Source organism: Melopsittacus undulatus, chromosome 12 (genome assembly GCF_012275295.1).
Source record: "Melopsittacus undulatus isolate bMelUnd1 chromosome 12, bMelUnd1.mat.Z, whole genome shotgun sequence".
NCBI lineage: Eukaryota > Metazoa > Chordata > Aves > Psittaciformes > Psittaculidae > Melopsittacus > Melopsittacus undulatus.
The window spans coordinates 19,322,841-19,349,027 of record NC_047538.1 but is presented as its reverse complement, the minus strand read 5'-3'; the positions used below and the strand labels follow the sequence as shown (position 1 = coordinate 19,349,027).

General features: G+C 52.1%; 1 protein-coding gene across 1 annotated transcript; it reads left to right on the top strand.

Annotated features, from left to right (window-relative positions):
• Positions 1-21,936: 21,936 nt before the first annotated feature.
• On the top strand, positions 21,937-25,795 carry FICD (FIC domain protein adenylyltransferase). Its single transcript, XM_031045490.2, has 3 exons — positions 21,937-21,964; positions 22,332-22,667; positions 23,467-25,795. The coding sequence occupies exons 2-3, from the start codon at positions 22,382-22,384 to the stop codon at positions 24,540-24,542; spliced, it is 1,362 nt and encodes a 453-aa protein (XP_030901350.2). The 5' UTR covers positions 21,937-21,964; positions 22,332-22,381; the 3' UTR covers positions 24,543-25,795.
• The last annotated feature ends 392 nt before the right edge of the window (positions 25,796-26,187 follow it).

The following is a 26,187-nucleotide window of genomic DNA, read 5'->3' as shown; positions in this document are numbered from 1 at the left end:
CCTTCATTTGACTCCAGCTGCAGCATCTTTAACCCAGGCTGTGCTCCCTCTGCAGAGCACTGTCAGGTCCTCAGAAACACAAGTGGGACATGGAGGAGAGCATCACCCACCCATGGGCTGGGATACAGCTCCAGCATCCCCTTTCTCACCCCGCAGCACCTGGAAAACACCGTTTGCACAGCAGGGATGATGGAACCGGTTTCCAACAGCCCATCCACAGGGCAGGATGATAGCTCAAGCCTGGGAAGTGATGGATGTGCCCAAGCCAGGTGATTTACTGATGGTTTCGATCAGTGCAGGAGCTGTCACCAGCCCCTGACAGCTCCAGGAGCAGGGATGAGGGATTGCTGGGCACCAGCACTTTGTTTTATGTGAACCCCAGCCCAGGACATCCTCATCGAGTCACTTGCTCCTTGTCTTGGAGCCCTTCCGCAGGTGCCAGAGGGGATGTCACCCACTGGGGATATATGATAGGGGTGGCTCTTGGCATCAAATCCCAGCTGAGGTCTCCCTATGGGGCACGGGGACCACTGGGGCTTGGATCCAGCAGCACTCCAGGGCCTGCCCCCCCTCAGCAGGAACCAGTTTTGGTCCCCAGGGCAGCAAGGAAAGCTTGGGATGAGCAGATGCTGCTTACTCAGCAGGAACCATCCACACCCTTCATGCCTTTCCCATGGGAGGCCCTGCCTCTGCCCAGAGCCACATGGGAGGGGTGAGAGCAAGAGTTTCCTACAGCTTTCCACCAGAAAGGATGGCATCTGGAGCAGTAAAACACAAGGGGAATAACAATTCCCACTGCAAAGGGAGGAGCAGCACCAGGCTTCTGCATGCAGAGCTTCATCACTGGGGGCTCGGGGCGCTCAATAAGCTTCAGTGGGAGCTAAAGGACACTGCAGCTGAGAGGAGAAGCAGGAGATGGCATCCCCCATAACCTGCTTTTGTCCCATCCCTGCAGCATTGCTATTCCAGCACTCAGAAACCAGCCCCCAGCACAAGCAGTGCCAAGGCCCTTTGGATTGGAGCTGGAAAACAAACTCAGATCCCAAGGATGATTCCTGGGCACCAGCCCATTATTCCCAGCTCAAATGTGCAACAGTTTCCCTGAGACCTTTGCAGTCCCCTCCCAGTACAGGGATCACACATATCTGGATGGCCACTCCATGATAAGGAACCACCAGCAGCATCTACCCCAGCAAAGCTCCTGTGGTCACAGCCTCGAGGATGCTGAGGGCCCCCACAGTAGCTCCATCCATAAGCTCAGGGGCTTTATGCAGAGCCAAAACCTTCAATCCAGCTCCATTACCCCTTTACTCCATGGAGAACATCCAGGAAGGGTCTCTCCTACCCGGAGTCCAATTGAGCATCTCCAAACTGCATCCAGCCCCCAAACCTGGGAGGAACAACAGTGGCCGCAGCCCCAGCACAACCAGTGTGAGCCCTCAACCAGAGCATCCCTGTTGATTGTCCCAGCTGAGCACCAACCTCCAGCCAAACTCAATCACAGGGACCAAACAGCACTGGAGAGAACCCCTCCCCTTATAGGTGCTGCAGGTTAATCAGCACAGGATGGGGTTTTCCAGGGATCAGTTCCCAAGGGTAGCAGAGCCTCAATTGCTCCCCAGGCTGCAGCTGAGCTGGGGGGACAGGGGGGGATTTGCCTTCAACCAGCCCAGCCTGTGGAGAACAAACCCATGTGGTTCATGTGAAATGGGCACTGCCAGGGATGGGGCAGTCACAGCGGTTCCTTTAATTCCCTCACCAGATTCCTTTATTTCTATGGCATGTGGGAAATGAAGCAGCTCGGTGATTTCAATCCCTCCCAGCAGAAGAAAATCCCTGAGCCAGGAACAGGCCCAGTTCTGGATGGATTTTACTAATAAAGGGGAAAATGAGGTTATTTCCCTTCCCACCAAGGAAAGAGCAGTGCCAGCAGGTCCTGTGAGCCCTTCATCCCATCCTCCAGCTGTATGGATGTGGTGAGGACCATGGAATGAGGCAGAGGAAGGGATTAAAGCAACATCTGAGTGAGTTACGTCTGTTCCTGCCGCCTCCACTGATTCATCTGAATTCCCACAGGATCCTCTCCATGTGTTCTGCTGCACAAGATTAATGGTGAATTTATAATGACATTTTTCACCTTGGGATATGCCCATAAATCCGGGAAAAGAACCGACGAGCTCTTCGCCAGAGACGGAGACGGATCCTTTGGGATTCGCACTCACGAATGGGTTTCCCCAGGGCTCTTTGCACGCCGGTGCAGCGCAGCATCCTCCTCCTTGCTTCTCCCCTCCTGGAAGGTGGTTTGGGAATGGGAGAGCCCCAAGTGGGCTGCACCTTCATTTCATGCTGTTTAGCTGACTTGAAGGGGTTTTATCCCCCCAGCTGTCAGCAGAGGTGGGAGGCAAAAGCTCCATGGTTTGCTATGGGCAGAGCAAGCTGATACACACAGGATGCTCTGCATCCTTAAACTGGGCCTGTGGCCCTGCTGCTTCTGCTGTCAGCACCGTTCTTCCCCCCCATACACCCCATGTACCCCCCAAATTGTTCCCAAATCGTTCATTTGGCCAGAAGTGAGCGTTTTCCACAGGGATCACATCCCACTGTGGGAAATGTGCCATCTGTTTCCTTGTCTCCCACTTTAAAGTGGGGTTTGTTACCATGACATCTCCTGTGGGAAACCGCTGCAGGTCAGGACTGCTTGTGTCTGCATCTCAAAGGGGAAAACACCCAACCACAGAGCTCTGGGTCTGGAAAACAGGAAGGCTCCGGCACTTGTGATGGTGCAGAGCTCAGCTGCCTCCTCTGGACGCCAGCAAGCGCTCGGTGTCAGCATCACTGCCTGCTCCTGAGCTCCTCAATCACTGCATGTACTGGCTCAGTGGCCTCCAGCCCCTGGTCCTAAGGGAGTTTAGGATGGAGAGGGGTTAAATGCAGGCTGCCAAGGCTCTGGGTGTGAATGCTGAGCATCCCACCATGGAGATGGATGATGCTGACAGGTCTTTAACAGCAGAAGCTTAATTAAGGCTCACCCTAAAAACTCCTCAGGTTGTACCTACATAGTGTCCCACATGCAGGGATGCAGCGGCCAGGATATAGGATACAGACAGAGGTGAGTATTCCTGTGATCTCCCAGCAAATACAGCCCTTGGGGTGGGCAATGAACCCCTTGGGAAGTACCCACTTCCCTACCTAACCACCTGCATTTGTCTTCATAACAGCAACGGGCTTCAACTTCCCAACCACTGCTAAGAAATCCTGCTTTACTCTTTATGATCTTAACAAATAAAACTAGCTTTCCTCACCATTCCCTGTTGGGAACGCAAGAAGGGATTCACGGAGCAAGGCTTTGCAGGGACAAGTATTCCTGCTGGTGCTCACAGACCTTCCCAATGCCCACCAGCAGCAGCCGGTGACGGGCACCATGCTGGGAAGCAGCAGGGCCGCTGCTTCCATGCGGGAAGGCTCAGGATCCCTGCCAGCTCCCTCCAGCTCCAAGCAACCAATGCCATTTTCGGTCTCATTTTGGCCGGGGGGTGGCCTCAGTGCAGCTCCCCAGGGCTCTGCTCCCCCCCTGTTAAAAATAGCATTGAAATATGCTTTATTCCATGCCAGCCATGGGGCTATTTCTGGAGCAATGAGGCTGTGGGTACCTGTGCCCTCGATGAGGTCCACTGCAGCCAGATGTGGTTTGAGCATCCTGATGTCCAAATCAGCCCTGTGCTGGATGCAGTCCTGCACCGGAACCAGTGCAAGGCACAGACCCCTGATCCCAAAACGCACCCATTCTGATGGGAATTATAGATGAGAATTATTTAAAGGAATAAATATACATTAGGAGCTATCAAAAGGAATTCATTAGCGGTGCTGGGGGAAGCCAGAGCCGGAATTTGCCTTGGAAAGAAAACAAATGAGAGCCCAGGAGGGAGCCCAGGGAGGGAAAGCTGCACCGCGGAGCTGCACGCAAATGTTCTGTGTCACATTACACAGAATTAATGCTCCGGCTTGTCTGCGCAGATGAAAAGGATTTAACCTAAAGAATCAATTATGTTTCCTCACAGACGGCCTAATCTAACCCGGGTGGGACTCGGGGGGAGCAGAGCCCCTTGACTGTAAATCCCTGACTTGCACAGCTTGGAGCTTCAAAGCACCGGGAGCTGTTTGCTGGTGCGGAGTCGTCTCCATCCAGGTGAAATCACAGCCTAGAAATAAATCCATCATCTATTATCAAGGGGAGTTAAGGTGAGGAAGAGGAAATGTGGGCACTGTTACCTGTGCTGGCTCCGGCTGTCAGTGCCTTCTGACTGGAGCATTTCAGCATCACCCATCCATCTGTCCCTCTGTTGAGACATCCCTAACATCATCTGTCCCTCTGGACCACTCTGAACCCCCTTAGAATCACCCTTCTGGCCATGCACCCAGCATTGCCTATCTATCTATCTATCTATCTATCTATCTATCTATCTATCTATCTATTTATCTATCTATCTATCTATTTATCTATCTATCTATCTACCTATTTATCTATCTACCTACCTATTTATCTGTCTACCTACCTATCATATATTTATCTACCTATCATCCATCTACCTACCTATATACCATATATCTATCTACCTATCATCTATCATCTGCCTATCTATCTACCTACCTATTTATCTATCATCTATCTATCTACCTATAATCTATCTACCTACCTATCATCTACCTATATACCTACCTATCATCTATCTATCTATCTATTCTGACAGCTTCAAGCCTGACCCAACACCACCTACCCAATCCATGTGTCTGCAGCAGGCAGCACAGGGCAGCACAAGCAGTTCCAGAACCACCTTCCCCGTGTCCCACATGCCCATTTACACCCCTATGGCTCAGGGTGATGGTTTGAAACACCACCAGCACACCTCCCTGCCCATGCTCTGCCATGGACAGCATGTGCTGCTGCCAGGCTGAACACACATCCATGGGCTGTGCTGACAAGGGGGTGTCACACGAAACACTCAATAAATGAACAGCTTGCTCAGATATTGGCAAGTTTATCAATGAGCTAACGGATGGACCAGTTCCCAACCACACTGGTGACACTCTGGGCTCACAGTCCCTGGCTGGAAGGAACTCAGCATCATTCCCTCCAGCCCCACGAGTGATTTCTCTCCATGTAAGAGACTGATCTGAAGGCAAACGCATGTGGTTTTGACTTTAATAGAAGCAAAAAAATCCCTCTGCTAATTTCCTATCTGTGGCAGGCTATTATTAACGTGTCATTATTCTTCAGAAAAATTTGATCCTGCCTGGCCCAAGACACATAAAGTCTCTATAAACTGCAGCTGGTGATTTATGACTTGGCATCTGGGGACCTGAGTGAAGTAATTCAGCCCTGTCACTTTTTGTTCCTATTTAAGAGTGTGCTGCAATTAATGTTTACCCGCCGGGAGTCCTGCAGTCAAAGTGGCATCAAAGTCACCGCTTTCATTTGACAGAGATGAATTCATCATGAAGCATCCCCCGGAGCGGGAATACCCCCAGCACAGGCAGTCCAACAGCGATGCCCAAAGGATGAGCAGCTCCAGCAGCACCTCCTACAGCCCCTGCCATGGGGAAGTGCCATTTCCTAGGCTTTTCTCCCCAGTCTCTTCCTGCATTGGGCCCCAGCAGCACCGAAGTGCAGGTGCAGGGGGGGTGATGTCGGGATTGCTGCTGCCTTCTCCCTATTGTCTGCAAGTTAAAGTGGCCACTGGGATAAATTGCTGGGGTTTGGGGTCCCTCCGTCCTCCCCTGTCTCTTTTTGAGCTCTTAGGCAGAAGCTCTTCCCTGTGAGGGTGCTGAGGCGCTGGCACAGGGTGCCCAGAGAAGCTGTGGCTGCCCCATCCCTGGCAGTGCTCAAGGCCAGGTTGGACACAGGGGCTTGGAGCAGCTGCTCCAGTGGAAGGGGTCCCTGCCTGTGGCAGGGGTTGGAGCTGGAGGAGCTTTAAGGTCCCTTCCAACCCAAACCAGGCTGTGATTCTGTGGTTCTATTACATACATATAAATGAAAAAGCCATTGCAGGCAATGCAGAACACAGCACAGCTCCTCCCACAGAGAAAAGGCAATTCAGAAACCAAACACCCACCTGGGATCCAGCGCTGGGTGCCCTCAGGACCGACTCTGGCCATGCAGCATCACCACACCAGTGCCAGCCCCACCAGTGCCCTTGGGCACCTCATCAAGACACCACTGCCCACGGAGCACAGGGCTTATCAGCCGCTCACCCCACACAGTAACACCCTCAGCACAGGCTGTGACTATCTCACAGTGGTTCTCCTTGCAAAGCTGCTCTTTATTTGTTATGGGTGATGGGGAGAAAAGTTATTTCTCAGCCCAAAAGCACCCTCTCTGCAGCACCAAGTGAAGGAGGGCCTCAAACTTCAGCTGGAGCAGGTGAATTTGGGGTGGCTTCATCCTCATCTCCTGGCACCATGGGCAGGGGTGAGGGTACCAACCCCACAGCATCACTACCAGCCACATGGTGTAAGTGCCTGGAGCAATTATGGAGAAACAAGGGATGTGGGGATGAGCAAGTGGTTGTGCTAATGAACCCCAGGCCTGGGGATGGTGGCCCAGGGATGTCTGTTCTGGATCTCCAATGGCTGCTGGGGTTTTAGAAAGAGGCCACATCAAAGCACCACAAAGGTATCTGGAAATAACCAGCCCTGGGATGGGGGAAGCAGAGTCAGCAGCAGTGATGCTGCAGAGCAGGAGCTGGGCTGGGGACCGTCCTCCTGCCACATCCACAGTGAGGGAGGAAACCAGCTCTGCTGAGCAGGCAGGAACTTTGGTATTTGCAGCCTGGGGCCTTCTCAGATTCTCCTTTAATAGCCTCAAAACCATCCTGTGGTGCCCTGTCCTCATGGAGGTGATGGTTTCCCTCTGCCATGGATGGATGCTAATAAATAAACCCACCATGAGCATCACTTCCCTCCCTCCTGGCTCCCCTGCAGCTGAGCCGGGCTCCTTCCCTATAGATCCAAGCAGCTTTGGTGGCAGAAGGGCTGAGCCAAGTGATTCGGATGCTTTGCAAAGCTGGAGGGATCAATCACCTTCCCCAGGCTCTGCTGGAGGGAGCAGCATCATAATCCTCACTGTTTTAATTAGGTTTGCCTCTGCTTTATGTCCCGTGACACAGAGACATAATGAAACTTCTTAAATGCAGTAATTTTACACTAAAAGGTTATTAATGCTCCAGTGCTCTCTAGGAAGAGGAAGTGAAATGATCAGGTGAGGATGCTCTGGTTTTGGGGGGATTTCAGAGCTCCCATCCAAAAGGCAGGAGGCAGCAGGGACAGCCTGAGCCCAGCAGTGAGGGAAGGTCACTTCTTACCCATGTATTGTTTTAATCTCCAGCTCCCTCACAATCACCCAACCATGCCCACAGAGCAAAAGAACAGAGGGAAATGTAATAAGATTTCAGATTGCTTCTCCCAGATTCAAATTGTTTCATCGCTTCCTTCCATAACTCCCACACTTCCCATTTTCCTCTGGTCTTTTCTTCACCGAGGACAAGTTTTTGTGCTAATGGATTCCTGAATTGTATTTACTAACTGCTGCAGAGGAAATGCCCATTATTGGTGCTGTGATGGGGCTGGAGAGGCTGCAGAAGGTCCCCAGCCCAATAGAGTATGAAGCTCACGTAGAGCTGCTCCACACGCTGCCTCCGAGAAGGGTTCAGTAATTGAAAAGACCTTATAAATCAATAGAGCTCAACTGAAAACTCAGGCAGGGCTCCACATAACAGCCCTCCCTCCTTTTAATTTGGGGGATGTGGAAATAAAGGTTGGTAAATGGGAACCTGGGGTCCCCAGCTTGATGCTGCTTCCCCCGCACATCTGGCTGGGGAGATGCTGTGGGAGGAATCAACCCCATGCAGTTGTGATCATGTCAATGTCGGACATTCAGATTTATCTCACCTCTGATTTATCCCCTGGTCCTTCACAGAGAGGCAGAAATCCTGGCCAGGGAGCTGAGGGACTGTGGTGAGCAGCTCTTATTGCTCCCACAGAACACAGACCGGTGCGGGTACACTGAAGTTGCCTTCATGGAATGATGGGGCTGTAATTCCCAAGTGCTTTATCCATGTGCAGAGCACTCACCACCCCCAACCCCAGCAAACCCCCAAGTCCTGCTCAGTAATTCTCCAGCCATGGAAAACGGTGAGTTGATGGGATTTATGGGAAGAGCAGATGGGTCAGTCGAGCCCTGGCAGAGCCCTGGTGATGCAGGGGAGCAGAGCACAGGCACCACCAGCAGCTCCTGCCCTAGTGCTGCTCACCCATCCCATCACTTGGAGAAACTTCCACCAAGCACAGTGTCAATGAATTGTGTATGAATGGAATGGGCAATTCTGCCAGGGAAATTAAAAGCTGTCCTCATGCTTAATTATAGGGCAGCTTTATATGAGACAAATTAGGGAGACTCCTGGTGAGGGAATTTGTTAATTATGGAAGCCTGGAGGCTCTCGCTTCATTGGCAAATCCTTTAATCGCAAGTACTGCTCCTCCTTCAGCACCCCCCACATCCCCCTGACCCCAGCAGTGACACTCACCATGGGGATAGCTCCTGGCACGGCCCTGGGATTTACAGCAGCAGCTCAGCATCAGTGTACTTGTGCTTCCTTCCCTCGGGAATGTTCACTGCTGAGGAAGAGCGTGAGATCCCCACAGCCTGGTTCCTGCTGCTGCTGCTGACCGAAGTCCAAACCTGCCTGCAGGAAGGGAAGAGGGGAAAGCACAGAGGGGAAGGAAGCTGCTCAGGTCAGAGTTAATGAATTAATTGACTTTCATAATTGGGTTATGGTGCAGTGGGGCTGTGCTGCAGCCAGTGGGATGTAAACCAGTGATGGGGATGAAGATGCTGTGCTCATCCTGGCAGACCCAGCACTGGGAGGACTTGGCTTGTGCCAGCCGGGAGCAGAGCTCCCCAGTTACTCCCACAGGAGCCTTCAGGGCAAAGAAACCCTCCAGGAACACCCAAGCTCTTCAATTCATCCTTTCCCTGCTCCAGGGCAGCGATGGGCACAGAAACCCCATCCCACTGCTTCCAGTGCAAACCAATAGGATAGTGCTGAGGCTGGGTGGGTGCTGCTGACCTGCTCCAAGTGATGCCACAGCAAGAGGGATCGCACTGAACCTGGGGCAGGGAACCCCAAACAAGAACCTCATCAAGAACAGGAACAGTAACACCAGTAAGAGCAGCACGGTGAGACCCACAGTGTGCCAAATCGCTCTCCAGTTACACATCACAGTCCTGCAAATCCTGCTTGACATTAGCAGCAGCATCATTTCCCGAGCCTGTACCAGGGACCATTTTCCCCCCAAATCAGATGAAACCAGAGCCCCAAGGAACAGCTCCCTCACTTATTTTTAGCCATCTGTGCCTGCTGCGCCAGCCATCACGTTATCAAGTAACTATGGGAAGCCAGATGACTGCCAGCAGAGAGGCACCCAGAGCCTCTGTTATCTCGGGCTTTAATGGACTGGCAGTTCCAGGGATGTATTTGCTTTCAGCCTTTAAAAAGAAACAGCAGCTTTGCTCTGTGCCACACGAGTCTGCCAAGTTTCCAGCTTTCCCTGATACCCATTTCACTGCCCAGCAGGCACAGAGCACCTCAAAAACAGGGAACATCCTGCTCAGCCCGAGAGAGCAGTGAGGAAAGAGAACATTACACAGAACAGCAAATGCCTGTTATGGTTTCCACAAGTACTGGGCAAGAAGAAAACATTGCTGCTCAAACTGAGCTTGTTTGGGTGACTTCTGCACCAGGGCACTGATGGGTTGCACTCTGGTTCGCCCCCACGTGCACCTGCTTCATGCTGTGGTCAGTAAGGATGGGCTCAAGCTGGGTAAAAGCATGCTTGTATTGGAGCTCTTCCTGTTAATCATAGATTGAGGTTGGAAGGGACCTTGGAGAGCATCAGCTCAAAGCTGAGCTCAGCCTCCCAGAGCAGGGCTCAGGCCCTTCTCCAGGTGAGCTCTGAGCATCTCCAAGGATGGAGATCCCACCACCGCTCCTGTCCCCAGCCCAGGGGTGATCCCTCCACACTGCAATGGGATGTTTCCTTACACCCAGTGAAGCATCCCCTCCTGCCATCTGCCTTTTGCCTTCACTCCACACCTCCAAGAAGAGGGTGGCTTCATCTTCACCCCCACCCCACTCCTGTTGGACAGCAGCATCTTCAGGAGGGAGACTTATCACTGTGTGATGGAGCATCCTGCAGCATCCCGCTTGTCCACAGGCTACCAAAGCCGAGGAAGCCCCCTGTGCTTTCCCACCTGCTCCATGAGTCCATGGTTCTACCCCTCCACAGAGCTCAATTTGCTTCTCAAACCAGAAGGGTCACTGGAAAACTGCTGCTGATCCCCTTGTTTCTTCAGCAGAAGAACAGCCTGTGTTTGGGGATCAAGTGCCATCAGCCATTTTTCCTCCTCTATTTTCCAACACTCCAACCTCAGATCAATAAATTAATTCAAAATCATTTAATGAACACTCAGCTTCTAATTCGTTTTCCATTAAGTGTAAATCCGATTCCTTCCGAACACTGAGCCTTTGGGAAAATGAGGAACTGTTCCGGACACTTCCCTGACATTACTTAGGCACCAAACAACGTTAGACTGCAAATACTGATAATGCCAAGCTCTTTGTAAAGATGGCTTTCAGAGCCTCAAAACGTGTTCCATCTGAGTTGATCCTCTGCTTTCTCTCTTCACGGATGCACCCTGGGGCTCATCCCCAAGCACTTCAGCCTTTAATAACCACTGTAAAATGAGCTCTTGCCAAAAGCCTGCAGCTGATGTGGCTTTTATTGGGATCCAAACTAATGTTTATCAGGGAACAGCTCCTGTGTTACCTGTCATGGGTCTGGAAAACACACCTGGACTTCAACCCAGGCCTTGTAAGAGCTTTTAATGCCTGTTCGCATCACGGTGACTCTCGCTTTGGTCTGGAACACAAAGCAGACTCCAGGAAACACAAAGAGCCTATTCCAGGCTATTTTGGGTTTAAAAACAAGAAATACCACAGCTTCTCCAGCGACTCCAGGAGCCAAGAGCTGCCCAAACGCACGGCTTTGTTGGGAAGATCAGAATCCCTCTCGGCTCTCTGAAGTCATTTCAATCAGAAGCTACAGAGCTGAATTGCTTTTCTCCAGTCCCAAAGCCGCATCCATCCCTGCTCCTGCCCTGCATACCCAGCGAGCATCCCCCCTGCTAACAGGGAGGGGGCATCTCCCACCCTCTGCCATGCTTTCCAACACATCTCATGCCCCAGCTGTGTGGTCCTTCAGAGAAACTGCAATCCCAACACCCTGAAGCGTGTCCCTCTGTCCCCAAACAAGAGGTACCTTTCAGAGCTGTGTCTTTGTTCCACTTAAGCAGCAGCTTGTGCTGGGAGCAGGAGAGAGGGAAACAGATGCTTTTAGCTCGTGGTTTGCATACTGCATTTCTCCTTCCATTTACTGTCTAACGTGGTGTGCTTGGCCTCAAAAGAGCAAACAACCTTGCAGTAATATTTACAAGCTAATTAGGCAGAGGATTCACTCGAACATCACTGGAATACCAGAAAAGAGCCAGTTGGGCTGGGAGGGCTTTAGCTGATTTTCCTTGGAAATTAGAACTGCAACAGACTGCTGGAAGCACTCGGATCCTCTCCAATGTACAGAATGGCTGCTGAGAGAGGCAGGGAAACAGCATCTTCCTTCTCCACAAAAGCACAGGATTTGCATTTCTGTGCTATGGGATTAGAGGAAAAATTAAAGCTATGCTTGAAAGCAATAACAATTGCCTTTCATTTCTATTTAGCAGCGCTCCTGTGTACAAGCCCCAGCCAAAACATCATCTCCAGTAACAACACATTTTACAGTACATAAAACTCTGTGCACCAAGAGGGGGAAAACACAACATGGAATCGCTTGCTCCTGCCATGCATCGCTTCCTAGCATTGCTATTCCCTGCCTTGCCATTCCCTGCCTTGCCAGTACTCAGTCCTGCATCCCTGAGCCTCAGCACGCCATGGCATGTCCCAGGAATGAGGGATGGAGGCACCTTTGCATCCCTGAGGAGGTCTCTCCTGTTTCTATAGCATCATCCCTGCTGCCATCCTGGGTATCCATCATCCAGCAGCTCACTTTTGGAGTGCTGGTCCCCCATCACTCAGGAATTATAGATCAAGCAGCAAAGTCACAGGGAAATAGCTTGTTTGCTGCTCTGAAATTCAAGGAGAAAACGGGATTTTGCTCACTTGCTTTAGATCATGGGGCTTGCTTCCCTGCTGTGCTTATTCCAAATCCCCTCTCCTCCCATTCAGCTGCCAAACAAGTGCAGGGAGCTACCAGCAGCATCACATCCATCACCCCATGGCCTGCTTAGCACCGGCAAGTGCTTTGAGGAGCCCAAGGAGACAATTTCAGCCCCACTTCACACCAGCACTCAGCTGATGCCCACAAAGAAGTGGCTTTGCAAAGGCTCACGACTCCAGCCATGGATTTAAACAGTGCCTGGCCAAGAGGCACGCTCCAGACAAACAGAGATGTTCCAGGGGATGCTTTCAAGCCCATTAACCCAGGAGCTGTTTGCGTGTTCGTGCTCCATCCTCCTGGAGCAGGGAATGCTGCTGCAGCAGCAGCTCTGTGCAGAAGGCAGCAGGGAAGCTGCATTCAAACACAGCTGTCACCAACCTGTCTGCTTCTGCTGCAAATGAATTACCTTCAGCAAATCAGTGCTTCTGTGGAATGAGACAAGGAGATGGTGGAAGGGAAGTGGTCTCTTCTGCAGCCTGGGTCACAGCAGTACCTGTGGTGGGAGCACGCATGGCTCCGTACAAAATACAGCAGCGATTTATTGGTTCTCCTGCTTGGAATTCCTGCCCTGCCAACCTCCTCTCCTCCCCAAGATGAGCAGGAGCAAGGGCAAAGGAAGGAGCTGGAAAAGGGTTTGGATTTCAGAGAAAGCGAATACAGAAAGCATGGGGGCAGCTCCAGAAAGGAGGGTTTACAACCCCCTGCTACAACACCCCTATTGCACCTCAGCCAGCCCAATTTCATGATACTGATTTCTTCCAACAGGCTGAGCCAAGAGCCTGCTTCTCATCAGGATCTTCCCAGCAGCAGCACTAACAAACCCTAGCAAAGAGAAGGTGGGCATGACCCCACTGCAGCCGGGCTGAGATGAAGGCACAGCTCATCCCTGCTAGAACCTACTCTTCCTCCAAAGCCAAGATTTCCCAGCCTGGGATTTCGCTGGTGCCAACATGCAGCTCCCCAACCACATCCCTTTGGTCCTTCCCAGGTGCTATGCACACACCAGGGCTCAGACTCCACATTGTTTGGGAGCACTGAGTGATGGAGGCTCTTCAGACCCAGCTCTGGCTCCAAGCTGGGTCCTTGGTAGCATCCTGCAAGGGCTAAGCGTGGCAGGGATGGGACAGAGCTCCCCATGGGCCCTGCTGACACTGAAGAGCAGCAGGACGCTCTCCTGCCCATGCTACAGAGGCTAAAGCAGAGGCTGCTCAGCAGCATCACAGCCTTTGCGAATGGCTTCTGTGCACAAGCTGCAGGCCTGCTGCTTTTCCTGCCCCCACCTCATTCCTTATCCAGGCTCTAAATGTCTTGTCTGCGAAATAAAAGACACATTAAAGCACGAAAAAATCCAACCCCAAATTCCATTCCAGATGGTCCGGAGGAAAACTCACATCATTTACCAAAAAAGCCAGGATTTTGCTTTCTCAGTCCTGAATTTCAAGCTTAGAAAGGTCAGACCTCCCATGGAGACAACTGCAGCACACTGGTTTCTCATCGCTGGATTCACAGGGTTTGTAATTCCAGCTCATTACAGAAACCCAAGGCTGCTGTGCTCTCATCACATCCACCCCTGCTCCTGCTTGCTGCCACTTCTCAAGCAGACAACACACAGGCAGGGCAGGTGGGGAGGCTGGGGCTGCACAGGGCACTCCACTATAGCTGGGTTCAGCCCCATCAGAGCCTGTCCTTCCACTGCCCCAGGCTCCCCCTGCCCCATCTGAAGAAGCAGACACATCTCAAGGAGCTGCATAGCTGATGTCTAAGTGATGCCAAGATCTCTGGTGTGCAACAAGTCATGTACTCTCTTGAACTTCAGTTACTGAATCATGCTTGTGGCGGACGGAGCCCCTTGGGACATATCTTGGCCAGCCCAGCCCAGTCCCACCCGTCTGCTTCCAGCATCTCTGCCCCAGCATCCCCCTTGTCTGCTGTCTGGATCTGAAGTCCCCTTTGGCACATGAACAAACCTGAGCCATCCTGGTCTGTGTGAGAGCAACCGCTCTGGACACAGCTGGATGGATGGATGGATGGATGGATGGATGGATGGATGGATGGATGGATGCCTTCTCACACTCCCTTTGTGAGATTCAGAGCATCCTTCACATCTCTCCCAACTGGAAATACTCAATTTCAGGTGCTCCATCTGCATCCCTGGATCCTCCAAGCACTTCTGGCGGGGAAACCCAATCAGAAATGACATCTCACAAGCACCAAACACTCTTTTGTCATCATCTCCCATAGCTGGATGCCACGAGCACAGTGTACTGGAAGGCCAGGCCACAGCTCGTGTACATTGCAGGAAACAGCTCCTACAAGGAGCTGTTGTCTCATACAACATCCCTGTTAGATATGAGACAAGTCACTGGTTCAGCTTTAGCAGCCACTGTGTTATTTTGACCTCCTGTACATTACTTACCTTCTGCCTCCTCCCTGAGCCCCAAAACAGCCCTAAGAGGGCACAGTCTGATCTAAGCAACTGGGAGATGGGAATTCTATGAGCTGCAGGACCTGCTACATGAGGAGCTGTGTCTGTATTCCCTGAGCACACCACACACTGGGCACCGCTGGTTTCCCTCTCAACTCTTCTTCACACAAGAGGTGAACAAGAAAAGACGTAAGAGAAGCTGAGATGAATAGCACAGCCCAGTTCTGAAGCCAGCTTCATGCTTTGAGGACAAGCAAAGGCTTAGAAGTGACTTCTGCACACTGGAGGGAAGCAAATCAAAGAGGTGCTGGCTGGAAGGAGCCCCTTTGGAGCTGGTGGTGTGTAATCCCAGAGCACACTGCCGCAGATCATGTAGGAACAGGCTGCAAACAAGGGATGCTCCACACTGGCACTGCAGAACACATCCTGCACACCCCAGAGGACCCTGAGCTCTGGTGTTAAAGCACTCATAAAGATTGCAAAGCTCTGCTCTAATTGTTTATCCTGGTGAACTACAGGGAAAAGAAACTTCTAGGAATCAAAGGCTAATGCATGAAGCAGATGTGCAGCAGTGATAAGGCAAAGCAAGGCTTTTAGAAACCAAATTTCAGCTTTGCACAGATTAGACATTAAAATTAACTCAATTTCATGCCCTATGCAAATCTTTACCAGCTGTCAGCTCTGTAGTCACTAAAGACTAAATGCAATAACTAAACAAGAACAAAATCACAGCGAGGACTGGGTTCTGCAGGAGCCTGGTTGTTACCAGGGTTGTGCTCTGAGATGCTGGGGGCACAAACCCCAAGTGTCACCAGAAGCATCAATTAAACGTCTGCAGATAAAGTCACTATAAAAGAGGCTACTTTACCATGAGGCTACTGACCTCCAGGGAGCTTCTGCTGTCTGTACGGTCTCTAATTTGGTAGCTGGACTGAGGAGTGATGCAGCCATCCCACAGCAAAGGGCCACCTCCACCTTTACGCTCTTCTCTGCCATGGTCACCCTGGATATAGGACATAGATCAAGGAGAAACGTTCCTGCTTCCCTCTAGAGTAAAAAAGTCCTTGAATGCTGATGTCCACCATCCGGGCTTGTGCTGCAGGCACTGAGCAGCACCACAGCCAGAGCTATGGCTCCATCCCCAGAGGAGCTGCACTGGATAATGCCCTAGCACTGGCCATTTACCGAGACATTCAGTGAGCAGCAGCCCCACTGCAGGAGCTCCACAGGGCTCTTAGCTCTTGCCTGAAGCAATTTGCCATGTCTGGGAGAAATGTCAGTCTTATAATTGCTTCCAGAATGGACAGAACTCTGAGAGAAGGGAGGCACATGTGCATCCCCTACTTGCGTTGGATTGCTGGGGATAGGGACAAGGGGAATGGCTTTAACCTGCCCGAGGGGAGACTGAGCTGAGCTCTTAGGCAGAAGCTCTTCCCTGTGAGGGTGCTGAGGCGCTGGCACAGGGTGCCCAGAGAAGCTGTGGCTGCCCCATCCCTGGCAGTGTTCAAGGACACAAGGGCTTGGAGCAGCTGCTCCAGTGCAAGGGGTCCTTTAGCTTTCCCAGGCCCAGCATCACCCCTTCTGGGAGCAGGCAGCCAGCAGCCAGGGCTCAGGGCAATCCCAGAGCGGTGCCCGGTGTCTGCAGGGAAGAGCTGTGTGAGCAGGGCACAGCAAGGAGCTTCCATGCGATGCCGAGCGCTTGCGAAAGCTGCTGCCCTACATAGAGCACAGAGAGATTTACAGAGAGCTCCTGTTCCAGCCCTGCCTCTTCCTGTTGAAATCCATAAAGCCCAGTGAAGGGGATTTAACATTCCATCTCCAAAGTAATTAAATCCAGGCGTATAAAATGAAATGTTTAACAACTCTGAGCCTCGCAGAGCGCTGGAGGAGCCTGATAGAGACAGAGTTACGCTGCTGGTAGTAAATAGGGGCTGTGCCCTGCACTATTAATGGCAGAGGGGAAAGGGGAGCCTGGGTTTTGATATGGAGGAGCTTCAGAGGACACATTTTACTTAGCAACATGCTAGAAAACACATCCATGGGAAGGTGGGAACTACACATGCTCTTTCTCCCTGTTTCCAGAAGGCCCCTCAAGCCAGGGTTTGAACTCTGCTTAGAGCAGCACAGGGTGATTTCCAGATCCATTTCTCCCAGCTCTTGCCTTAGTTCCGAGTGTAGGTGCTGAGATCGCACAGGGCTCCCGAGGTCAGATCTCCACATCACTGGTACCCAGCACAGAGCTGCTTTATCATTTATAAAGGATCCTCCACCTGCTTTGGTTTGTGCCTGTAACAGTCAGCACAAACAGAGTGCATTTGAATACCCCGACTCTGGGAGCCTCACATTCCTGCGGGATGCACCCCCTCCAGCCCAGCCTGTCCCACCACTGCATTGGCAAGATGTGCCAAGCTGCTGCTTCACCCTCCCAGATCTCTGTGGCACACCTGATAGCTGTCAGGACGTTAGCAGGGGTGAGCCGAGACTCTTCCAGGGTAAAATAGCTCCTTTTGTAATCTGCTCCTACAACACACCTACCCCTCTTGCCTGTTTTAGCCCTCCTCATCCCACATTACAAGCCCTGGAGACAGCAGGCGTGCAGAGCTTGAGCTATTAAATGCTGCATCTCCCAAACGTGCCCCCAGGAACATGCCTGCAGGAGGAGAGGGCTCTGCTGCAGCACAGCCAGCTCTCCATCCTGCACTCATCCCATGGCTCCCCTGCTACCTGGAGAGCACCGGGAGGCTGTTTGCATCCCTGTGGGGCTATTGGGAAGCTGCTCATCCCTGGGCCACCTCCTAAGCAGGTTTCTGTGCTCCCCAGGGTTTGGTCAGCAAGCAGTGAGGCTGTGTGCAGTGTGCCATGAAGATGGGCAGCAGGAGCATGCACCTACAGAGGCTTCGACACTAAATCCCTCTTACCAAGCATCACTTTTGATGCATTTTTAGCTGGCTTCCCCCTTCACTCAGCCAGAGGCACAGGGAGATAACAGCAAGAGATTAAGTGAGCATCTTGCCCCAGAAGCTCTCATTATCCCAGGAGGTCTCCAGTGCCTCCTGGAATCAATTAAATGGGCTGCGGTTGGGGATACCTGGCACTCCACAGGATCACAACGCAGAGAGGAGACTGTGGCAGGCAATTTCCCTTCTCTTATTGACATGCAAATCATCGCCGCGGCAGCTCCCGGCTTTAATATATCTCCAGATTGCCTGTCAGTGGAGTCACATTAGTCAAGTATATGTGGCAGTTAGTCCAGAATGACTCGGTACTAAGAGTCAGCATTTGCACCTCTGCTTCAAGGACGGCTGGAGAGGAGCCTGCAGCTACTCCTCACCTCTGTCTCAGGTCCTCTCTGAGGCACGGAGCTTGGGGACTGCAAGTAGATGTCCCTAAGTGAGGTTTGGTGTTAGAAACAGACCGAGGCACCCAAGAAGTGTCCTTTGGGAACATATACAGCTACACCCCTCAGCTTCCATAGAGCTCATGTTTCTTACTCCAACATCCAGCAGGAACAGGAGCTGCCATAGGAAACAATGCCATCTCCCACAAAATATGTTCCCAAGATTACTCAGGTTTGCTCCCCATTCTCCATAGCTACCATGGCTGAAAACTCAGCATGAATACTAGAATACTGGCATAGAAGGAGGTGTTCCAAGTGCTGCTATTTCCACCTCTGCCCTGCCTAGGGACAGAACCAGCCCTGCAGCATTCCCTGCTTCCTTTGGATGGGTATTTCTGTGCCCCCCCCCCGCCTCCCAGACCTTCACACAGCTGATTGGAAAACCCACGCTGACCACAAGTGCAACCATGAAAGAGCTTTTCTTCCACACAGATGGAGCTCCTTATTCCCTTCTTCCCTCTAAATTGCATTCTTCATTATACCCAGACACGGCAGAGTGGCTTTGCTTGGGACCTGCTGGCTGAAACAAGCTCACTGGTGTGATGTTACAAGCTCTGTCCTGCTCAGCTGCAGCCTTGCTTTCAAAGTCCTTCTTTTGTCCATTTATTCCCAGTGCCACAAACCAATCTGTCTGAGACGCTCATCCCTCATTGTTTGTTAAGAGGGCCAACAGAGCCCTCTGTTCTGCACCATCTTGGTGCTTTGTTTTCAGCTTTCTATTCAGTCTCCTGTTTGCGCTTCTCAATGTCTGTACAAGAGCTTTAAATCGTTCCCTTAGCCTTGAACCCCTGCTCAGAGCCTCTGCAGCGAGCAGGAGAAATCACCACGGTGCAATCCAGCTCTTGCTTTTTGCTTACCCTTCTGTTTGCTCTTTAATTAAAAATCCCTTTGGTCTTGCACTTGGATCCGGGATGCGGTTTCCATTTGCCTTGCAAAGAGCCCAGCCAAGAATGTCAAAACCATTTGTCACAACCACCTTGCTTTGACCTGGGTAGCAGCTTTACCAGCAGGCGTTTGAGCTCTTCCTTGCCCATCTGTTCATCCGTTAAAATCCCCACACTTCAACGGGCAATTCTGCCTCTGCATCCAGTGGCTTCTCCTGACAACCAGACCCTCATACAGACAGTGAGCCTTTCCCATGTCCTCAAGCAGATCAGTGCCACCCCATTGCCTCAGTTTAACCCAGCTGCTCAAGGGCAAGCCCTGATGGCACTGCCCAAGAGCATGGGAAATAGATGATATCCAGGTCGGGGGGGGAACACAGAAAAGACCCCCAGCACAGCAAGGTTCATGGGGACAAAGTGCTCCATCTCTGCAGCACAGAGGCTGGAAGGGGAAGGCAGACAAGTCCTCCCTTTGGCAAAGATTAGCTTCTTCCTTTTAACACATGGCTCAGAAAGCCAAAAAGGATGGACCATAATATTCCTGCCTTATCACATCTCCTCAGGTAAGATCATCCCAGCACCAGCCCAACAGACGCAGGCTCCAGGGAGACGCGAGGGCTGCGCCGCAGCCACAGCTACACCTCATCAGTGTCACATCCCCAGCCCCTCCGCAGCGCACTGACAGGCGATTTGTATCCCGGTACAAACAGTTCCAAAAGGAAGCCAGAGCCTTACTCAACCTCGGAATATGGTTTTCGTGCCGGCTGCCTCTAAAGGCAGGAGGTGTAAGAGGTGCAGGGGGGAGGCTGCAGGGCGCTGGAGACCTCCATGGAGCAGTGAAATGAATCAGTGCCATCTACCGGCTGCAGGGACCTCGCTTCCCATTCCTCTGGATTCGGCCTCACAGCTGAAGGGATAAAACCCAGCCTCTTCCACATTGTTTCCTATAGCACAGCTGTAACGCTTCCAGCATCCCTCTGCCATTCCATAGCCAACAGCACCATTCAAATTCCCCCTAGAGGTTAAGGGTCCAGATAGGAGCCCATTGGCACAACCATGGACCAAGCCATGTCCAACCATGCCAAGGGAGCCCCAACCTGGGGCTACAGCTTCAGCCTTTCCAGCCTTACTCTTTCCTACCATCTCTTATCAGGATCTCCCTTTGCTATCCCTGACAAAATAATAACTGTGATGTATGATGCACTGGCAATGGCAACCCTTGAGCTGGCCCAGATCTGTGCTGAGGAAGAGCTGTGGCAGTGCCAAACAGCAGCAGCACTGCCAGCATTCCCAAGGGATGGCGTGGCATCCTCAGCTTCCAGGACAGCAGTCACAGAGAACTGCTCCAAGGCTACCACGAGGCATCAAAGCCAGGAGGAGATGCCAGGTATTCCTGGCTATCCCTGTTGTTTCCCTCTGCTGGATCATAGTTAATTGGGGAGCAGACTCTTGATGTGCTTGTCACCATTAATAAAAGGCAAATACATCATTGCTCTATAATTCTCCCATAATTGGGCTGAGACGCCAGATCACTGAGGAAAAGAGGCACTTTTGGACACTTCCTCCTGGAGGGCAGGTACATCTGCTCATCCTTCAATGCTGATTATCCCCCAGACTCACCTCTCGGCATTCCCGGGCTCTGGCAGGATCCACATGGCTGAAGGACGTGGCAATGTTGTGCTGCAGGGATTGCCCTGGGCTCCATTGGCTGAGGTGCTGTCAGTCTCATTTTGGGGGCGCTGGTTGAGCTGAGCTCACCAAGCTGCTTGTGTCAACCCTGGTCAAATCAATGAACATCTGAGAGCTGCCTTTGCCATTGGGAACAAGCAAGTCCGACTCTGGAAACCTCCTTGTAATGCAAGCCTGTGAAGGAAGCAGTTCAGTGCAGCAGCAGCACAAAGCTGATCTCGATCAGGATGCTGTGCACAGACAGCATCAATCCTGTGGGGCATTACTGATAGCGTGTCCTTTGATTACTGGGCACAAAGGCAGCCTGTCCCACCACCGCTCCGTACCCCCTTCTCCATTATCAGTAGCTACAAAGGATAGTTTGAGTTGCCAGGCTCTATTCCTAACAAACCAGGTGGTTTTACCTGCAGTGGTGATCTGCTGTGCAAGCATCCGGTAGAAAACTGTTGTATCCTCTCGCTGGGGAAGCTGCCTTCAGTTCCCTAAATCTTCTCCTTTCCTTAAGCTTTTTTCTCTCCCCATTCCATTCCTGGTCCCCAGTGCAGCTCCAGGCTGCTGAGCACCAGCACCCGTTACTTACTGACACACTCTGCTCTCTTACACCAAGAAAAGAGAGTATTTTAACAGAAAGGGCACGGATACACGCAATAAGAACACTGTTCCCACACAGAAAAGGTGTTTTTACCACACAAGCAAACAAGCTGCGAGCACCGAGACAGGGTTGCTGTGCTACCCCCCCATAACAGCCGCACCGGTGCCTGATCCCGGCCATCCCCAACCTCTCCATAGGGGAAGCTGCAACAACCGAGGAGCTGAGACCTCCCGGCCCCACCGGCCTGGGCCCCCTCACCCCCGGCCTGAGGGGAGCCCAGCGGTGCGCCCCGCTGCACCGCAACCGTCACCTAGCAACCGTCACCCGGACGCCCAGCCCTAATATAGCGCGTGTGCCCGCCCTCTCCCTATCTCGCCTTATGATTGGTTTCTCTCATGTGATTGACGCGTCCACTAACCAATTGTCGCCCTCCACGAGCCTCTCCCACGCTGGGGGCGTGGCGTTACGCGGAAGACGCTGCAGGAAGCGGAGGGCAGGAAGAGGGGAGGAACGCAGAAGAGTGTCAGCTGCGAGGACCAATAGAAGAGGAGCAGAGGGGCTGTGCAGCCAATGGTAGGGCGCGGAGGGCGGGGCTTGAAGGGTGGGGCTACTTTAACCGGCTGTGGGGGTGATGAGGGACCCGGCCTGAGGTGAGCCGAGGACTGGGGGCGGAGGGGGACGGGAAGATGGGGGCATGGGGGGAGACCTCCGCACCGGGAGGGGGTCCGGTCCCCCGGAGGAGGAGGACAAGGGGTCGCTGTGCAGGATAGAGCCCCTTTCTTCAGAGCCCGGTGCCCTCCCTGCGTGTGGGTGTCAGCATCTCCTCATGCTGCTGCGGTAACGTGTCGATCCCATAAGGATCTGCGTTATGGTGGGTACTGCCCTGCCCTGCTTGGAGGTGCAGGGAGAGGGGAATAACCCCGATAGCTGCGGCTCAGCCCCAGGGGATAGATGGTCAAGTCCGACATGTCCTGCCCCATGACACAGAGCTCAGGTTAAAGCTGTTTCTGTCCCCAGGTGGGAGCGGAGGGGAAGGAGATGCTCCTCAGGTCTGTGCTGGAAGCAGGATGAACCTGGTGTCTATGGCAACGGATCCCAAGCTGCAATGGGTAACGCTGTGGGCCCGCATCAGGTGGGCAGCAGCGCTCGGGCTGCTCCTGGGCCTGCTCATGGTGCTGCTGCTGCCGGCTGTGGAGGACCAGTGCCAGGCGGTGCTCCAGGGGCTCTCCTTCCTGAAGGGTAAACTGGGCTCTGGCTCCTCCGGCCTCACCAGGTACACGGGGCACAGCACAGAGCTCAGCGTGGCCTCCAACGGGCTGGAGCTGCTGGTGCTGAAAGGCAAAGCCTCCCCAGGTAAGAGCATACCGGGGGCACAGAGCTGCTGTAGAGTGACAACCACTATAGATCCACCCCCCACCCCACGATGGGAACGAATGCTTAGTGCCCAGATGCAGAGGAACATTGGCTGTGAGCAGCCCAGAGGCCAGCACCAGCCTTCTCTTGGTGCTGCGTTGCCTCTCTGAAGGTTTTCCTCATGCTTTTAGTACTGCTAAGTTCTATGAAGGTAATTTGGAAACCTGGTTATTGGTTTAATACACAGTTACCTGGGATATACAGCCTAAATCCTGACATCCTGGTAGTCATGGAACAGCCTTTCTAGCAATGACAGGCTGCGGTCATTGCCTTTAGTGGCCGGGATATTAATTTGGGGAACATTTAGAGGAATGATAGCGATTCCAGCACTGTATCTCTGCTCCCATGAAAGCTGGGAAGATGACTGATAGTGAAGAAGCAGCAGCGCTGTCAGCAGCTGTGGGCTATGCTTCTAGCAGGAGAACAGGCACTAACCATCATCAGGAGTGTATTTGGGGCTCTGTGTCCTCCCACACCCAGCAGCCTGGTGGCCAAAGTGAGTTCTGCTGGGATGCAACAGGCCTGTGGCCAGCTGGAGTCGTGGTGCCGACAGATCCTGCCCTGCTTCCTGCTGGGAACAGCTCGGCTGCCACGCTGTGGCGTAAATAAGCCTCTGTGCTTGTAACCTAGCAAAGGCTGCAATGCAAGTTCCCCTTTGGACTGGTTATTTAGCAGTGATGGTCCTGAAGTTTCCAGTAAACTCACTACCTGTTACCTGACTGCCCTTATTGCATTGCAGAGGTGAAGTTGGAAGCTAGAGCAGCTCTGAACCAAGCCCTGGAAATGAAGCGCCAAGGCAAGCGGGAGAAAGCCCACAAACTCTTTGTGTATGCCCTCAAAATGGACCCTGATTATGTGGATGCCCTGACTGAGTTTGGGATCTTTTCTGAAGAGGAAAAAGACATTATTCAAGCCGATTACCTGTATTCCAAAGCACTCACCATTTCCCCCTTCAACGAGAAGGCTTTGATCAATCGGGACCGGACACTTCCTTTGGTGGAAGAGATTGACCAGAGGTATTTCAGCATTATCGACAGCAAGGTGAAGAAGGTGATGGCAATTCCCAAAGGCAATTCTGCCCTGCGCAGGGTGATGGAGGAGTCCTACTACCACCACATCTACCATACGGTTGCTATTGAAGGCAACACTCTGACGCTGTCCGAAATACGGCACATCATTGAGACCAGATACGCCGTTCCAGGGAAGAGCTTAGTGGAGCAGAACGAGGTGATCGGGATGCACGCAGCTCTCAAGTATGTCAACACCACCCTGGTATCCCGGATCGGCTCAGTGACCACCAGTGACATCCTGGAGATCCACCGGAGGGTGCTGGGCTATGCTGACCCGCTGGAAGCAGGGCGCTTCAGGACTACTCATGTGTTTGTAGGACATCACATCCCACCACATCCCCGGGATGTTGAGAAGCAGATGGAGGAGTTTGTGCAGTGGCTGAACTCAGAAGATGCCATGAGCTTGCACCCTGTGGAATTCGCTGCTTTAGCCCACTACAAGTTGGTTTATATCCATCCATTTACAGATGGCAATGGGAGGACCTCACGCCTGCTGATGAACCTCATCCTAATGCAGGCAGGTTACCCCCCCATCACCATCCGCAAGGAGCAACGGGCTGAGTATTATCATGTCCTGGAAGTGGCCAACGAGGGTGATGTGAGGCCTTTCATACGCTTCATTGCAAAGTGTACGGAGACAACTCTGGACATGCTGCTCATTGCCACCACAGAGTACTCCGTGGGCTTACCTGAGGCAGATGGCAGCACTGCTGGATGCAAACAAACCATCCCCGTCAAGACTTGATGGTTGTGGACATGGCAGAGCCACTGAACACCAAGGCACATGGTATTCCTGCTGGGAAATAACTGGACAGGAGGTGCCACTCTTTAGCATTTTATTTAAAGTGTCTTACATTGGGTTAAATTAATATAATTTATTTATATACATTATGTCAAGCTGAAATATGAACTGTTGATGGTGACTGTGTACTAGAACTTGCTTGTGCTACTGGAAGGAGTGGGGAGAGGGATTTGAGGGGCTCCACAGGCTCAAGTGGAATTTACTTTCTCCTTAAGTTTAAGCTTTGAGCAGCTGCTCCAATCACAGCCCTTCACCTGGGTTACTTGCAGTTGCCTTTGTACAAGTGGGAAGCATTTGGTTTAGGATTACAGATGACGTGGCTGGAACAAAGAGAAGAAATGCTGACTTACATCACTGAGCTGCAAGGTGCTCCAAGGCCTGGCCTCAGCCCCACGTCACCCAGCAGGATCCCTGGGCACTGCAGGGATCTGTATCCTTACACAGTTCAGGGCTTGGAAAGGGCTTCTACAAAGCTGCAGGCAGAAAAGGTTGTTCTATACAACCTCTGTCAGTGGTGCTAATCTGGTGAGAATGGGCATGGAAAAGTTGCCAAAAACCTGAAGTTCTTTCAATCTGCACAATTAGTTACTAGTAATAACATGTCCTCTGACAAATGCATCAGGAACACACGAGGCCTCCCTGTGCTGCAGGGGCAGTTCATGCAGTTCCTGGAAGCTGCTGTGCAGTACCAAGAAGTGCACTTTGTTTTTAAGGTAAAAGCACCCAGAGCTTGACCCAGAACAGCTCCCTCCACCCCTACCTGCTAACTGATCCCAACACCCTTCAATTCAGAAACCTTGGGATTCAATCCAGTTTAGACAGCTGCAAAGCTCAACCCCTTTGCCAAACAGCATAAGAGTGTCCCTGGCCAGAGTTAGGCTTTTCCCTTCCTACTTCCTTCCCTGCAAGGTAGCCAGGATGCATCTTCTACAAGCAGACAAGAGACTGGGAGTTACCTGTCTTCTCCAGCACCACACTATGCTACTGCTGCCAGGGAAAGCAGACAATAAATGGATGAGGAAGGTTGCTCTGTCCTTACAAAGTATGCTTATTTTTGTAGTGTAAGTATGCTTATTTTTGAGTACAAACAGAATCTGCACTTTAGAGCTTGGGGGGTGTGTTGGGGGGAGGAAATGCAATGTTATTTTAGTAACAGATTATTAAACTATTTTAATATTAAAGTCTTTTGTTTGGAACAGGCTCAAGGTGCTTTCCTGCTGCTCTGAACTAAGAAAAGGTCACAGCTCAGCCTGGGGAGTAGCAAGGACAGGGTGCATACATCCTGGCTCCACAGCCACATACAGCTGTGGCCTGGGGTGTAGCAGAGGGCTCTGAAGCAGCAAGTCCAGCCCCAGCAGCTAAAGGAAACTGGAATTCCTCACTAAGGTTGTGTACTTGCCTACCCTGAGGGCAAGGCCAGCCTTAGCATCCCCACCCAAAGCTTCATACCAAAGTGTTACTAAGCCTTTCTAAACTATATCAGCAGTCCAGAGCTGGCTGGCAGGCCCAAGCTGCTCTATCACCGCCACTGCCATCCTTCCATGGCTCAAAGCTACAAAGCAGACTTCTTAATCCAAAGTAAAGCCAA

Coding starts and splice junctions, on each gene's coding strand:
- FICD (XM_031045490.2), top strand. CDS start 22,382: ATGAACCTGGTGTCTATGGCAACGGATCCCAAGCTGCAATGGGTAACG. Junction 22,668..23,466: donor GAAAGGCAAAGCCTCCCCAG/GTAAGAGCATAC, acceptor ATTGCATTGCAG/AGGTGAAGTTGGAAGCTAGA.